At 32.5% G+C, this 16,745-nt stretch overlaps 2 protein-coding genes across 3 annotated transcripts; one reads left to right on the forward strand and one right to left on the reverse strand.

Annotated features, from left to right (window-relative positions):
• The first annotated feature begins 75 nt into the window (after positions 1–75).
• LOC139097928 (uncharacterized) lies at positions 76–2,228 on the forward strand. 2 transcript variants are annotated; one of them, XM_070649938.1, is made up of 4 exons: positions 122–187; positions 451–616; positions 674–997; positions 1,056–2,228. In XM_070649938.1, the coding sequence occupies exons 2-4, from the start codon at positions 491–493 to the stop codon at positions 2,040–2,042; spliced, it is 1,437 nt and encodes a 478-aa protein (XP_070506039.1). In that variant the 5' UTR covers positions 122–187; positions 451–490; the 3' UTR covers positions 2,043–2,228. The 2 variants fall into 2 exon arrangements, with proteins under 2 accessions (XP_070506038.1, XP_070506039.1); XM_070649937.1 differs by having other exon boundaries at positions 76–616.
• On the reverse strand, positions 2,211–4,760 carry LOC139097927 (dipeptidyl peptidase 3-like). Its single transcript, XM_070649936.1, has 4 exons — positions 4,543–4,760; positions 4,332–4,481; positions 3,423–4,266; positions 2,211–3,290 (listed from the first exon to the last, which is right to left on the reverse strand). Exons 1-4 carry the CDS (start codon positions 4,750–4,752, stop codon positions 2,248–2,250), a joined length of 2,247 nt encoding a protein of 748 aa, XP_070506037.1. The 5' UTR covers positions 4,753–4,760; the 3' UTR covers positions 2,211–2,247.
• Positions 4,761–16,745: the final 11,985 nt, after the last annotated feature.

Below are 16,745 nucleotides of genomic sequence, written 5' to 3' on the forward strand. Positions count from 1 at the left end.
ACAAAAATGATTTTTTAGGTCTAAAATAAATATTTTGAGGTTAATAAACAAAAATCAGCAGATCAAAATCTTAATAATGGAACTGGAAAGAGAATCAACAAACTTTCATGACCTGCCAGCGAATATCCTTCAGAAAATATTTTTATATGTACAAGAATCTGGAGGACGAATTTTAAAATTTAGTGAAGTATGCAAGAAATTTTACTTAGCAATTGCTTCGAGCATCGAATTAATGAGGCATATAACTGTGGTATGGGATGCAAGCATATATGAAAATAGAAATAGGTTGGTCTTCAGTCGGCGTAAATATCAAAGAATCAAAATTATGCATGGAATTAAAGTTTTTAAACCAAAGCTGGTCAAGTTCCTTGAAAGGCACTATACACAAATATATGCTGTTGAATTTTATAGATGTGAATTTTATGCAACAGAAATCGATATATTCTTCAGATATACGTCCAAGTATTTGGAAATAATCAAATTAATATATATGAGGTCCAGACCTAACATAAAATTCAATCCAATAACTTTCCCAAAGCTGAGACATCTAGTAATTATGATGTGCGACGTTAAAGATAGACAAATTAAGATTTTTGATAAATCACACACGCTTGAGGTGAGTAGTAGCTTAAGTGAATTAAATATATTAATTTTACTTTCATTTTTTGACTAGATATTTGAGTTTCAAGGATTTTGTCCACTTCTTGTGCCGTTTCTCAAAACTCGCAAAATAATACGCAAACTATTTTTGGAGGAATGCACTTTTTTAATAGACGATTTAAGAGCTATACTTAAACATATTGCAGGAAACTTGATCGAAATAAGTCTTAAGCATGTCACTATACAGGAGAAATCAAGTATCATACCAATTACACTTCCGAAATTGAAATCAGTACGATTGGAATGTGGTACCTTGGTCAGAATAGGCAATAAAATCGATGGTCCATTTCCATTGTTTTCGCTGTTTAATTGCTTTACTGCAGCAAGAAGTTTAGAGGTATGTAAGATGATAGTATCACTAATTAAATATTTCATTATTCTGCTTCGTTTTGTAGACCCTAATATTTAATGGACATGTAGAGATGAGGGAAAATGCAGAACTGCCACAATCTTTAAAGGAATTATTTTCAAGGTCTACTAAATTAAGAAAACTCCACATTCGCGAACATTTGGCATCGTTGTTCAAAGACTCAATAGTTACTGATGTCACTACATTTAAACTAGAGGAATTAAGTCTTGAGATTGCGTCAATTAGTGAACTAGAACACAATACTGAAGTATTTTACACTCAGATTTTTAATTTTATAATGAAGCAGCAGTTGAATCTAAGGATATTAAGCTTGAAGAATATTGTTCTCAACAATGACATCATATCATGCATTTTAGGTATGAAAAACTTGAATTCAGCTAGTTTTACGTCATGTCCTCACGTCTTACTGCCTCAAAAATTCCATTCCAATAATTCCATCAAAATGTTGAGCTTCGAAAAGTATGAAAATAGCAGTACAATTATCTGGATATTATTAAAGTGCCCTAATGTTCAAAAAATATCATTTACCGACCTGGATGTATCGCTAGGAATATCAAACGCATTTAAACATCTAAAAAAGTTGGATACATTAAAATTTAAAGCTTGCAGCATTTATCCAGCCAACTACAGAACGGTAACCACTATAGAGTTTCATTCATCTCATGACAATATAGTAAATATAGATGATGTAACTAATGTCCTTCGAGAAAATCGTCAATTGAGCGTTTTGCTGCTGCCTGGAAAAACTGTTGAACATAAAAAATTTAAAGATGTAGCTAAAGATTTAAGACTTGATGAGTTGATTGTTGATGATAGTCATTTGATGACTCCACCTGATGAACATAGAAGCTATGATTTAATTGTTAAGATTGGTTATTATCTGTTAGTCTTCCTTGTGATTGTTCTAGTTTGTCTTATGGCTTACTTATTGTTTATTTATTATGGTCAAAAAGAGGTTTACGAAAGTTTTATAGTTAAGGTGAAAAAAGTCTTTTTGGCTGATGTCAACTAAGGATATCGTAGAATTTAAAAAATAACGGTCAAAAAATATTTGAATATTTAACTGCCAAAATTTTGATTTAATTTGGAAAATTTCCGTTTGAAAAAATAACGGTCATTAACTTTCCAAAGAAACTTTATTATTTGGTATGTCAAATATGTAGCTTCAAACTCTAAATTATATATTCATTCTGTAAAAGTATCCTTTATTTAATAATTTAAATAAAATAGTGTTTATCTTTATTATATAAATTCAACATAATTTCTTGTAATTCTTCAGCATTATCAAAACGTTCCCTCCATGATTGAAGGAAGCCATCTAAATTGGCATCATAAGTCTTTAATTGTATTTTTCCATCACTATCAACTTCTGTATTAGATTGAATTAAAATTAAGCGTGGCTTTCTATTAAGCAGTACAATATCTCTCCATTTGGCAAACGGATGTGGACCATCATCATCTACTTTTGAATACTTTTCATACATTTCATTGGCAGCTTCGTAATCAGCAGTTGATTTGAAAACTTGTAGTTTCAATAAGAAATCAGATATGGCTTTTCGACCAACAGTCTCAATTTTATCACGATGTAATTTAATTGACAATTTCTTTCCAGGTTCACTCTCTGTCACTTCCAACAAACCAGATTCAATCATGACTTTTGTTATTGCATATCGTGCTCTTGAGTGCGCCTGTCCCCAAATTTTTGTAGAAGGATTCCACATCTCAACAGCTCTGCCTGCACCAGCATAAGCCATTAATAACCATCCAACATAAATCAAATTGTCTATTTCCGTTTCATCAGTGTGTCCAAATATTTTCATGACATCACGATTAAACATTAAATGCAGAGCCACCGCTTCAGATCTACATTCTTCATAACTAGATCCGATCGCTTTGAATTTTGAATCAAAAGTTTCTCCTGGTTCGTACCAAGAAGTTATTGGACCATTCGTTAATGGATTGATGACAGTTTCCTTATCAAAATTGAGCTTTCCCTTTTCGTCAATAGAAAATAACTTTCCTGAACCGTGACCAAGCAATTCATGTAAACCTAATTGAACTTCAAAGGCTGCTTCCTTATATTTCAGCATTAAATCACTGTCTTCTTTAGTCAAAAATGGATAGTCATCTATTCCAAATCTTGACTTTAAGACATTTCCTAATGTAATATTTTTAAATCCTTCCTTGTGACGGAGTTCTTCGTAGGTTATGGGAATCGAAAGGCCGACGGGTACAGTCGAACCAGCAAATGCAAGGACATCTGTCATAAAGAAAATAATATGTAAAATTAAAAAAAAAAATTTAGAAATTCAATGTCCAAAAACCATACAAAGTATATTTTAAAACATTTGCAAGATTTTTGAGATCATTTGTAGTTCTCTTGACCACTTACCAACATAGGAAAAGTCAGGTTTAGAAAATTTATCCTTCTCAAAAGTAGATGGCCACGGAAGTTCATTCAAGAAATTTTCAGCCTTATGAACCAAATTTTGAAATCTTTCTGATAATACTCGATTAATCATTGAAGTCCATCCGAAAAATTCTCCACGTTCGCCAGCAGGATCTCTATAAGTGAACATCCAGCCTATATATGCTTCAACTGCGGGTACTCTATCTAATACCCAAAATTTTGAACCTTCTTTATGAGCACTTAAATCGCCTTCTTTAAATGATTTTGAGATGTTTTCAAGCATTTGCTTTTGGCCATCATTAGCAGCAAAATTGCATGCATTATTTAAATAATTAGTAACAAACGGAAGAATTTGTGAATAATCTCCACGGGTAATCTTAAATGTTACTCCATTATAGTCTTCTTCTGCTAACGTAATGCCTTCTTTATCTCCAGTTTCGGATGATGCTAAACGAATTTCGTAGCGGCTCTTTCCACTTTCATCAACAGTTTTAAAAGTACGGCTTATATATGCTTCAAATTTCTTTAATTTCATCCATTCTGTAATCAAATCAGCATCTTCTTTTGTACAGTTGCCGGAGAAGTATGTTGTGATTCCTTGACCTTTCAATCCTAAAGATTTGTTGGTGTCATTCAGTAGATAAATTGAAGTCTTTGCTTCATTCCATAAACTTTCAGTCTTTGATGGATTTTGAGCATACAACTTTGAGTTTTTGATTATTTCATGAAACTTGTCCTCATCAACACCGGGCAATATCTTGTTATCTCCAAACCCTTTATAATTTCCGGCATTTGAGAAAAAGCCACAGCAGTAAACCAAAAATGCCTGTTTAATAAGTAATGAAATCGTTATCAAAACCTAACAATGTACAATTCATGTAATTATCGTACCGTAAATTCATCTTCGGTGACTTTATCCTTATTGGAGGTTCTTAATGATTCGACAGTTTCAGCACTAAATATTCCGTGAAGTAATGAGAAAATCAAAGGTGATTCCGGCGATGATTGAATGAAAGATATTAAAGAACCGTACCAGCTAGCCTGTGAAAATAATCTGCCATTTATGGATGCACTTAAATCGGTTACTTAACTTAATATTTACCTTTGTGTAATTATGCAAATATTGCTTCTCATTATCAGTTAACTTCTGAAATGCTTGTGTACAATCTAAATTGACAATTGGCGTGTCATTTTCAAGAATAAATTCCTTCAAATCCATTTTTCTTGCCGAGTAACTTCTTTTCACCGTAAATGATGAGACTGTTTTGACCGAATTAATTATTCTTTTGTTTATTCTTAAAAATGCTAACATTGCTTTGATAGAATGTTGTCTGTTGTTATTTGACGGAATGTCCTCAATTCAAATTTGATTCATTCGCATGACGGTTAAAACATGCGAAGCATGCGGAAAAATAAATTTGAATTTTTCAAAACCGTTATGAGTTGAAACAAATCATGTGGTCTATAAAATGCTCCCTAAATGAAAGATTAGCTCATTATGCAAAATTGACTCTGTTCCTATATCAGATTTAATTTTAAAAATTTAATTAAAATTTAAGAAAAATTTAAAAAGTTACAGAAGTCCCATTTGAATCTAGCAGAGTCTAATTTCTACTGATGTAACCATTCAGTGTCTAGAGACTCCCTGCAGCTATGCATCAGAATTATTCAGATTGAAAAAGTGAAAAGAAATGCATGTAATGAAGATGATATGAGATATATAGTTTCAGTAGAAGGAAAAAGAAGAAGAAGACGAGATGAGAGAAGTAACAATGAATACGGCATCATGTGCCTTTTTTCCCTTTTTGACGACTATATTTTTGTTATTCAGAATTCCGAAAAGAATACAAACGTGTAAAAGACAAAAGAAATTGTGAAGTAAAAGAGACATAGTTTATAACATCTATCGATGGGTGGCAGAGTAAACAATTATCTAAACAATTTATGGTTCTTATTCCTCTAAAAGAGAACAGGTTTCCATGACAAAATGTTTCATATTAAAGCATCAATTTGCCTGCCTACTGATTTAGTGTAGATAGCATCTGAATGCATACAATAATCGGAGTCCTTTTTATGTCTCTCTTCTTTATTTTTTGTTTTGTATCTTATTTTTTTGTATATATGCACAAATTCCAATTTCATGGAACGAAAAGGAAATAGAAGAATCGATTAGGTCAGTAGTCGCATTTCTTCTCGAAACATAGATTGCACATTTTTTTTTTTTGGGTATTTAACTTCCGAGAAGATATTTATGTCACTAGAACACTTAGCACATAATAACATAAAAAGAAATAGAACGATGCGATGCTTCTGGATGTTGCAATAAAGGGTCGTCAATAAATGAAGTCTATTGAAAGAGATTTTATTCTAAAAACTGATGGCTATGCCTTTAGTTTGTTCTAGTAATGTTTGGCTACTCATAACACACTTATGTTAAAGCTATTTAGAAGCAACATTCAGCATTTATGAGTATACTTCTCGAACAGACATGAAGCGAGCTCATGACTGCTCATGAAATTATGCATGTCATGTCCATCAATTGTACTGTACGCTCAAAAAACACTAATTTAGATGAGTATGCTAAATTAAGGCATCTTGCTATAATATTGAAAGTTTAAGACACATTTGGTACTATTCGCATTTTATTAAGACACTCGCCAATATCTATTTGGTGGGAAAGTTCAACTTTGGGTACAATATCGATACCCTTTACTCATACTTTTCCTAAAATTCACCAATTAATTTGAAAAAGGGCTTCTATAACAGTGATGTCCAAACTGTGTATTGCGTCACACTGGTCTTAGATATATTTTTAATAATTTGATGTCCAAATTTTTTTTCACCTTAGGTTGTGCTACGGCATGCCAGTGTGTCGCGGGACACAGTTTGGACCAAACTATTCTAACTGAACGTCATTTTGAACACATTTAGGAAATTAATTGGTAAGGTGTTAATAAATCCCGAATGGACAGAAATACGTCATCAACTGGACATTAGAGATGATAGAGATAGTGTTGCGCTTGGTATTGAAAATTGAAAATTGGAAGCCTGCGATGGAGCCAGCTTCATGCAACACCTGTTTAAGGTCATGAATCACAACTGATCTGAACAACCAGCGAAGTAAGTAAGTAAGTAAGTAACTGGACATTAACTGGACATCAACTAGTTACATCGTAATTTTGTCCACTCGGAATTGTGTGATAGAAGAGAAGTGTCTTATAGAATAGAGACAAAATTTCAAAATACCCATGATACCCCATGATGACAAAATTTCCCTATTACCCCTAAAAATAAATATGGTGAAATAATTTTAATGACGAATGAACAAGAATGAAAATTAAAATAAAAAAAAAAATTAAATGATTATTCCAATTGAAAAAATAACTTAATTAAATATCATTGTAACTCTCAACATGACCATAACTTTTTTTTTATTATTTCATATTCAGCAGAAGTGAATAAGAGAGAGATATTTCACACTACACTGCATGATGTCCATAACATCGGGGAGATTCAGTTTCCGATTTTGTTCAGCATTTTATGAAAATATATATTTTTTTTCAATATTATTCATTTTGTTGTATATATCCAATGCAGCAATAAATTTACAAAAAAAAAGCGGGACAGAAAAGTACAAAATTAACGAAGTATTCACACTGCAATAAATTCATTTAAGCTTATTCAATAAATTTGTTCACATTTTTACTGACTTATTTCGTTTTTTTCCAAGAAATGTAAAGTCAGTCGCTTCATGCTTTCAGGTTTATGATATCAATTTTTATTTCATATATATATTTTTTTATCATGTTATGTTGTTGTTGATACATGGCTTTTTTATGACCGATGTAAGTATATTACTAATTTACTTCCCTTCATGTCCATTGATAAGGTCGAGTTAATGAAAGGTAAAATGAAATTCATTAAACGATTAAAGGATTAAAGGAATTAAAAAATATTTATTTTCTCTCTCTGACCCTCACTCATACGTTAATGATCAATTTTGCGCATATAAACCCACAGAAATTTAAATCATGTCAGACAGTTATGTGCGGAATGAGTTGATGGACAACTTATTACTTTTGTCCAAAACGCATTTATAGTTCTGCAGTAAAACCTTTAGCTATTCAGATCATTGAGTACCTCAAGAGCTTCACTGACGCGATTGGTGAGTAATTTATCGTGTGAGGGTACGGCAGACCGATAGCTGTCGATAGAGATAGGATCGCACTTGGTATCGGAAATTGGCAAGTGGAAGCCAGCAATAGAGCCATGGATCACAATAAATCTGTACGACTAGCGAATTAAGTCAGTAAGTACGCAAGATCTCTACATTCAGTAGATCTACAGTTTAAAGCAAGAACAGAACTACTCCATTGATGGCACTGCAGCCTGTACTGTACAGAAGATGACTTTATGCTGCACATATGATTCGAAAAAGAACAAGTGAACAATTTCTCTTACCGAATCTCGAACCCATGATCCCAAGGTGATATTGCAATAATTAGGTTTCGAGGAATGAAGCTGCTCCATCACCGAGCCACTTCGACTCACAAAAACCAATTGACATCCAGTTGGTGAACTAACAAACACGTGACAATTCACATTCTTTGTGGTTATTTGAAATTGTGTTGATTAGCAAGCAAGTAAGCAACATATCAAAGAAATCTAGGATTAGCAAGGTCACTTCTAGGTAGGGTATGTCTAAAACCACAGTCTCACATGCTAAAACTGCAGGCCTGCAACCTTGGACGAACTATAAAGTACAGTCGAAATTTCCATGCTTGCGTATCTAAAATGCAGCAAATGCATGCTTGCGGTTCTTGACCGAACCATACTTCTGTTGTTGAATGTGATTTTTGTCATTTCTCCCTCAACTGGTTTGTCACATACCGTCACATGATGTTATTATTATAATAATATATGAGCCAAAATTAAAGATTTAATTTACACATTCACAACAAAATCCAATGCCTTGTCGTCTCATCAATATTCTCATAATTAATGGATAAAAAATTCGTTTCAAGCCCTTTAATTATAGCTGACAAATCGAGCACATACAGACACATTTGCCCTTTGCAAAATTGCTACAGAAAGTGGCTTTTAATACTCGAAAAAAAATGTCATAATCATAAAAGGTGTTTAAAAGGCTTTTAACCTCGTTTAACATTTTCGGTTAATGAAGGGTGATATTTTCACATTTTTTTTTTTTTTTTGATCGATTGTTAAGTTGATAACACTCTCATCAATATTTATGACTTTCCTTTTATTTAACCTGCTCGTAAAAATTTTGTGCCTTTTGTGTAATTCTAGACGTGGGGGGAAATTAAGATTTAAGCATAAGATTGGTTTAGAACAGTGGTGGGCAACCTGTGTGATGTGGTACACTAAAATTCCGCCAAAATATTTTGGAAAACCATGATCCATTGGCGTAGGACGGTTTTAAAAGAATGTCAGTTAGATGCAAAGACGGAGAATTTGTACAAACTTTGTGATAAGGCCAGCAACAGAGTCAGATGGAAAGCCTTTTGTAGAAATCTAGGCTCCACATCGGAGCATGGTTCCAGCAAGTAAGTAACCATGATTCATATGTCATGTGCAGTTTTGATCGAAGCTTGCTATCAAGGTGTGCCGCGAAAACAAAATGTTGTCCACAACTGGGTTAAAACCATTGTGGACAACTTAGGTTCCGTGGCACCCTAATGTTTCATCAACCTTATGCTGTGAACTTGGAGTCTAGGTTATTACAAAAGGTTTTCCATCTGACTCAACTGCTGGCCACAGCACAAATCTTGTACAAATTCTATGTTTTTGCATCTAATTGACATTCCCGCATTACTGTTCTAAGCCAAACGAATGTGGTGCCAAAACATTTTGGAAATGTCATGAACCGTATGCCTTGTGTGGTTTTAGTCAAAGCCTACCACCAGGATGTGCAGCGAAAAACCATAGGTCTTCTACCACTGAATTAAAACAATGTTGCCCACCTAAAAAACTAAAGTGCCATCAAAAAATGCTAGAAATTCCATTAACCGTATGTAGCGTTTAGTTACAGTGGAGGCTTACCATCACATCAGGATGTTGATGTTGTTACAGGATGTGTCGCAAAACATAGGTTGCCCACCACTAGTATAGAATCTAAACTTACGGCATATGACTAAGAGAAGTAAAATTTTCTTAGTCAGCTCGTATTCCTTGAATATCCAAAATTTTTATTATCTTATTTCACTCTTTACTAAAATAAAATGAGAAATATTAACTTTGTACCTCATCAATCATTTTTCAAAAAAGTTAATTTTCAAGACAAAAATAATATATATAAACGTAAATGACTGAGTAAAAGAGAAAGAGTAAGCATGTTCTTTTTTTTTTGTTTATTTCATAGTTCATTAAGCCATGCCAATGGAATGAGAGCATTTCATTTAAAATGATTTTACGGGTTCCTTATTTTCATCTATTTTTATTTATTGAAAAAAAAAGAGTATAAATGTTGAGACAGTCTCATGTCAAAAACATCCTCCAGAGAAAGTTAAGTCTTTTATGAAAGTTTTTTTTTTTCCATTAGCATTGATGATGTATCAGAAATTCATCATCGACTCAAGGAGATGGATTATTGAAAGCGAAGCGACCTTATTCTTTTGCGTTTGGATTGAAGATTAATGATATTTAATATTATCTAGGCATCGGCATGTATAGCCATCTAGTAATTCCCCCTTTTAATGATTTTTTATCAATCTCGTTATGTGTGTTGTGTTCTCATCTTTTCTTTTAGTAATTACCCGATCAACGGCATTCTTAATACTTTAGACAACATTGTGAAGGAAGGCATTAAGTACTAGTTAATATACTCACACCTGTTTCTTTTGAAATTAATTGATCCATTTTCTGATATTAACTGTTTCAAGTTTAATGTTCTTTGATTTAGTTGAAGACTTTATTTCATTTTGGTGGGACTAGTGTAAAATAGCCTAGTGTAAATTAGCTATTGGTCATCGAGCATTTGATTAAATATGAGTTTTGTTCATACATTAAGCTGACCAGATTGTAGACTTTGGTATTGACAGCAAAAGTGTTGCATTGTGGTAAAAAGCATTTACAAATGGCCCTATGAATTGATGGAAATCCGCTGTCTCATTGTCGTCAAGGCAACTTCTCGTCCTACATCGATGTCCTAGCAAACAAGGTGTACTGATCAGGCAATTTAACATACAAGTATTTAAATACTCACTCATCCGATAAGCATTCACTCAAAGGTGCCATTACGTTACCGAGACAGCAGTATAATTAGAATCAAGTGGCAAATTTGGTTGCCTCGCCAAGTAATCATGTCGCATGGTTTTAAGTATCCTTAAATGAAATGCTGCCATAACGGTGCTGAGACAGTTGAACCAGACCCACTATATGGAAATGGCCGGTTACCCTTCAAGTATGATCCCAGAGCTCGAATTCGAGCTGAGTAGATTCGACTCAAAGTCGCCATGGTTTGAGTCGAGTCGAGTAGACTTCAAGTGTATCTAATTTGAACATTTGCATGACCCCCTTGATTTCAAATTGTTAAAATATGTATAATAGCAGACAATGGCAGATATAATCAATGCCGAGTGAATATTTAAATGACGAAATCAAACTGAAAATCTAAGACGTAGTTCTGGTGTGAATGAGAAAATTTCATCTATAACGAATTAAGATAGGATTATAATAGCGGTTTACGCAGCTCTAAAAATAAATATCAGTTATTACCCATTCCATGATTTTTCCCCATTAAACAAGAAAATTTTTCACGCAAATTATACAAATTACTTATTCATTATGTGTATTGTGAACAATCAATCTTATCGTAATTCGTGCAAAAAATTGTGGGAATTATTTCATAAAAATTCATATGTGATCATTAATTTTCTGCACAATTTCACTCATATATTTCACACGTATCAGCATTTTCTGGTTCATATAGACATATCAGTGCAATAGCTCATCTATTAATTAACTTTTATTCGCCAAACTGAACGCGAATAAACTCGCACGTTATGATAAATAAAACAACATAATTTTCAACCTCAAAATTCATAATCATCATCAATTAGAACTTCGTCACATGACTACATAAGTTTGAACTCTCTCGGAGCATGTATATTATACATTCATATTATGTCAGTGATTGATAGGTTCACACTTTATAGTGTATTTTTGGTGGTGAGCCGCATAGTTAAAATTAATGATGTCGCTCTTGAAATGAGAGTTGGTTGCTGGTTGCTGTGCATCAATCACATTCATCTTCAACATCACAATTATGTGTAATCATATAATGTATGTTATGATGACAACATTTGACTGTAATTAGAAGACACGACGAAGAATGTGTTAAATCCGTTAATGACTTTTTCTTTAGAATCATTTTCATTTTACAGAATTTTTTTCTGTTTTATGTTTCAAGGGATGGAATCTTTTTAGTGCATTTTTTAAAAACAGCTCAATAAATTACTTTGTCTAGTAGTCTGCCATTGAAAACTCGTCAATTAGTCATTGTAGAGAGCTCAAATAGTCTTAAAGCTTGTAATCATTGCTAAATTCGATAATTAATTACTTTAATTTAATTCACATTTCATTTGATAACATACCTGAAGTTGGCTACGAATAAAAATTTTACTGGAAAATTTGAATTTTGAATAACCGTTACAATTATTATTTTCAATATGTATTAATCAATTTCTGATCACTGAGACTTAAATGAGCTTAAATTACTTGGTAGGAACGACTAGACCATCCTTTGTTTTAAATACACAATGTTAACATAACTTGTAATATTTTACAGAAAACTGAAAAGTTATAGCTTTGTTGCTGTCATTCAATGGCAATCAGCCCATTACTTTCACAGCTGTTGTCAAACGTGAGCACTTTTATAGAGCAATCGGAGGTGGAATTTGAGCTAACATACTAAACTATAATAAAATATACATGGGGATTTTCGTATTTAACTAACAAAAAATTTTAAATTGTTTTTAATTGATGGGGCGGTATGCATGATGTCAAATTGTGTCTACCACGAAATAAATTCAGGAATATGTTTGAAAAAAAAAATATTAAACTATAGTTAGTTAAGTAGTCATATGGCAATTAATGGGTATAATAATAATATTGATATCATAAAATCTGCACGCTTGCCTTCCACACACAAATTTATTAACAATGAGGTCAACTTATTTTCGTCTACTGAAATGTACTTTGCACGATTGACAATCAAGGTTGAGAGTTAGAACGTGCTCAATAAGAGCTAGCCGAAATTATTACTAGTTCAAGAAATAAATGTTATTCACAGACTGTTAAGAGCTTGAATTCAGGAAATTGTGCAAGTTTTTCATAAAATATAACTAGTATGAAATTGACATGCTAGGAGTTGATAAATTATACTCGCTTGATAACCACAAAAGGTATAAATAAAAAATAAATTATAGAAGGTTGTAGAGCTCATTCTCTTTAACACAGAATTTTTTGTTATACCGTGAAACCTTTGTGGTAATCTCATTTTAACACCTATATTTAAGTTAGCCAATAAAATGTTTCTAGACATTCCACTGTCTTGACTTTAATGTTCATTATATTGCTTGCTTTTAACCGGCTAGGTTTTGACGAAAAGACCACGCGATTACGTTTATTTGACTCGCTGCTTAGGAATGAATGAATGAAGGAACGGAAAGCAAAAAGGAAGAAAAGTAAAACAAAAAAAAAATTGTTGTAACATAAAAAAACAAGAACAAAATTTCTTTTTCCTCATAAAAAATGGAACAATAAAACATTTGTCGTTAAAGCGACAGCAGATATATATTTTTGCTCTCCTTCCTCCTTCAATTTTTGCTGTAATTTCATTTGCATAATTATATTGTTCATTTTCTTTAACTTGTTAAAGTGCTTGTTTTTCAGCATCGACATTTATTGTTATCCTTTTTTCTCGCAAAACTGTTCATTTATTCATATATTCACACACATATGTAGTCATAAGATAATGTGAAATGAGCCTGACGTCCAGTGTTGTTAATCAGCCTTGAACATTGGAATTTGCTCCCATCTTAATCAGGCAATGTACATGCAAATGTTTATTTAGATGTGCGTAAGCAAATTCTAGTAAAGTTTATGTTTAAAACCGTGAGATCTACGCCGTGGAATTTAATTATTCTTAGTAATGTGTTCCTTTATATTTAGCCTTTATTTTTTCCTTTAGATGTTTCCTCTTTGAGTATTCAAATTAGAATTAATTTCTCTCGGAAAAATTCCTCGTTTTCCCGTCAAAATTCCTGTGGTTCAAACTTTGAGCTTGCCTTTTGAATTTTGAACTTCTGATACTTTTTAAATACTAAATGACCGTTACTTTCTTTCGTAATGAAACTTCACTCTCAATCTAAGTTAGACTGCTCAGATGACTGAGTGATAAGATCTAAAATGAGAATTGCTTATTATACCTACATGCTATTTGTTTGGATCAAATCATAGATATGTCAATTTCAGATTTTGACTGACACAGCCAAATAGCTAGATATCAACACTGATGTCATCACTTTGACGACTATATGACCTATACATGGAATAATAATCATATTATTTGTAATACACTTGCTTCATTTCATTCATTGGGCCATAATATTATGCCTGTTATCCGTTATCACTTGTCGCTCTTAGCATAGAGTGAATAAAAATGACTGAATAATGATGATAATAATCACAAGTATTGTTGCTGTTATTGAACATAAAAATTGTTTATGTTTTCTCATTCGAATGAGGAAAAAAATAAAAAATTCCATGAAAGATGATGATAAAAATGTATGTATGCATAGTTTGAATTTATAGTTATTGAAAACAAAAGCTAGTTAAATACGAAACTTATTCTTCTATCCAATTCTTATTAAAACGGTTTTTACTAGAAAATGTGCTTTATTGTTGGATCTCTTTTGCCGGTTGAGTAGTTTACAAGCCAAAGAGAATTAAAAGACTTTTTTTTGAATGGATCGATTGATGTATTTCCGAGTCAATAAGCTGCCTGGGAATTTTAAAATTAATACATGGTATACAAGTGTCTAATGCCTTTTTGTATTGTCATAAATTTCGCATACTTTAAAATACTTGAATGCTTCAGTAGTAAATCAAAAGATCTGAGAACAATTTGTTACAGTTTCCAGACACTTAAACGATTCTTAATAGTTTTGCAATATGCCACTTCAAACCTCAAACCGGAAAAGCACACGGTATAGAAATGCCTAAAATCCGACGATACCAGACTAGCATATTTCTGATTCTGTGTCAAGAATCCGGGCATAGGGCATATTCATGTTGGCCTAAAGCTGGATTTTCAACCATGTTTGCTTCAGGTGCCATACTGTATACTAAGCATGTTAGTCATAAACTCTTTGTGAATCGATTATCCGATCCAAGGTCGGCGTGACTTTGACCTAAGGCCTGATTTGGGTTAAATTCGACATCAGGCAAGAGTTACACCCACATGGTGCTGGAATTTTGATCAATTAACCGACTTTTGTGATTCAGGGGACCTAAATAACAATGAATTCCATCAAAACACAGCCTAAATGCGTTCCAATTCTTCCTAAAATTCTCCAATTAAAAGAACTTTTAAAAGAATAATAAGAAAAGTTTAAAACGAAAGATGTAGATGATGATAAACCAAAACGAATCAAGAGAATGACCAATTTGAATTAGTCATTGTTATATTCGGCTGCGGCAATGGACATTAAGTGGATAGATATTGTATTGTACAGTAAAGAATGGAAAAACATTCTTGAGCGCACACATAAAAATATCTACACAAATGTCTATAAATTTTTTTTGTTGTTGTATAACAACATGTTAACAAGTTCATTAACCAATATCGATGATGATTGGGGGGAATACGAAATTGAACTGGGAAGAGGAGGAAAAAATTGACGGGAATCGAAAATAAATTGGCATTCGCAGATGATTATGTAAAAAATTCCATTTTTTAAATTATTCGTGAATTAAAAATAATTTTTGTGTTAATAATTTAATAATTTTTTTTGGGTTGAAGTAGATACAGAGACGAAAGACATTATGTAAATTATGAGGCGACGGTATCTAACAAATGTTCAGAGTTAAAAGGTTCTTTCACATTTCTCTCGTTTTCATCTGATATTATGCTAATCCGCAAAATGTGAAATTAATAAAATTATACTTTTTTTTGTGTCGTGTGTAACGAACTGGAGCCATGATATATATTTAACGATTTATGACACCTTAATTTTTTTTGTTATATTCCGTCTCACATACGTATATACCTACCTTATATCTATCTACCAACCATTATGCAAAGAATAGAATTTCAAAATTATTTCCAGTTTGAGAATATTTTAACATGCCAAAAATATTCTTTTTATGAGTATAGAAGTAACCCGGAAGGCACATGATGTAGAAATGGCCGATAATCCGGCTTCAGGCAAACTTGTCCGAACAGATAAGAATCATAGTCATTTAGTCATTTCGGTGAGCGTCCTCATTATGTTTTAGAGTTTACTCTGGTTCCAGGCCAGATTCGTTGAAATCCAGACTCAGATCAGAGTCAAATCCAAGAGTCGAGTAGGTTCAAGTCGGCCTTACAATGCAAAATCAGAGTCAACCTTGAGTTCTGGACTTAAATTGACCTGAAGCTGAATTCTTGAACATTACAACATCATATGCTTTCCGGGTAAGGCTCAAATATTTTAAAGCACGATAAATGGACTCAACATTAAAACGGGATCGAGTTATAGTCTGCATGTGCATGTATATAATAAGATTTATCAGAAATAGAAATAGAGCTACTTTTGTTAACTAAGCGTTAGAGTCTATAACCATGTAAAAAAAAAGCATTGAACTATACAAATATACACAATCTTTGATTTAGAGTCGTGAACAAATGACAATAGCACCAGAACTTCATTTATCATTATATCATTTCTCATAGGAATAATAATAATAGTCAATATAAGTTCATTGATGTGAGCAGTTAATTTTTTTTTTCGATAGAATTGAAAGGAAAGAAAGAAAAAAAAATCTTCAATTATTAATGATGAGAAGGAGGAGCAGGCGATACAAAGAGCCCGAGATGAAGCGTAGATGAAGAGCGAGAACTTTTGACTCTTTGTGTTGATTAGGTATTTCAAAAGAAAATAAAAATATATGAAGTAAAAATTTTTAAATACACAATAACATGGAATGTAGGGATTCATGAAGATCGTGAACGTGAACGTAAAATTTACGAGTATCGAATAATATTTCATTGAAGTTTTGGACATTTGAGCTTGACTTTTA

This window comes from Chironomus tepperi, unplaced genomic scaffold (genome assembly GCF_022539635.2).
Source record: "Chironomus tepperi strain 1889 unplaced genomic scaffold, CSIRO-AGI_Ctep_v1 contig_441, whole genome shotgun sequence".
Lineage (NCBI taxonomy): Eukaryota > Metazoa > Arthropoda > Insecta > Diptera > Chironomidae > Chironomus > Chironomus tepperi.

Coding starts and splice junctions, on each gene's coding strand:
- LOC139097928 (XM_070649937.1), top strand. CDS start 77: ATGGAACTGGAAAGAGAATCAACAAACTTTCATGACCTGCCAGCGAAT. Junction 617..673: donor ATAAATCACACACGCTTGAG/GTGAGTAGTAGC, acceptor TTTTTTGACTAG/ATATTTGAGTTTCAAGGATT. Junction 998..1,055: donor CTGCAGCAAGAAGTTTAGAG/GTATGTAAGATG, acceptor TTCGTTTTGTAG/ACCCTAATATTTAATGGACA.
- LOC139097927 (XM_070649936.1), bottom strand. CDS start 4,752: ATGTTAGCATTTTTAAGAATAAACAAAAGAATAATTAATTCGGTCAAA. Junction 4,482..4,542: donor ATTTGCATAATTACACAAAG/GTAAATATTAAG, acceptor TTATTTTCACAG/GCTAGCTGGTACGGTTCTTT. Junction 4,267..4,331: donor TCACCGAAGATGAATTTACG/GTACGATAATTA, acceptor CTTATTAAACAG/GCATTTTTGGTTTACTGCTG.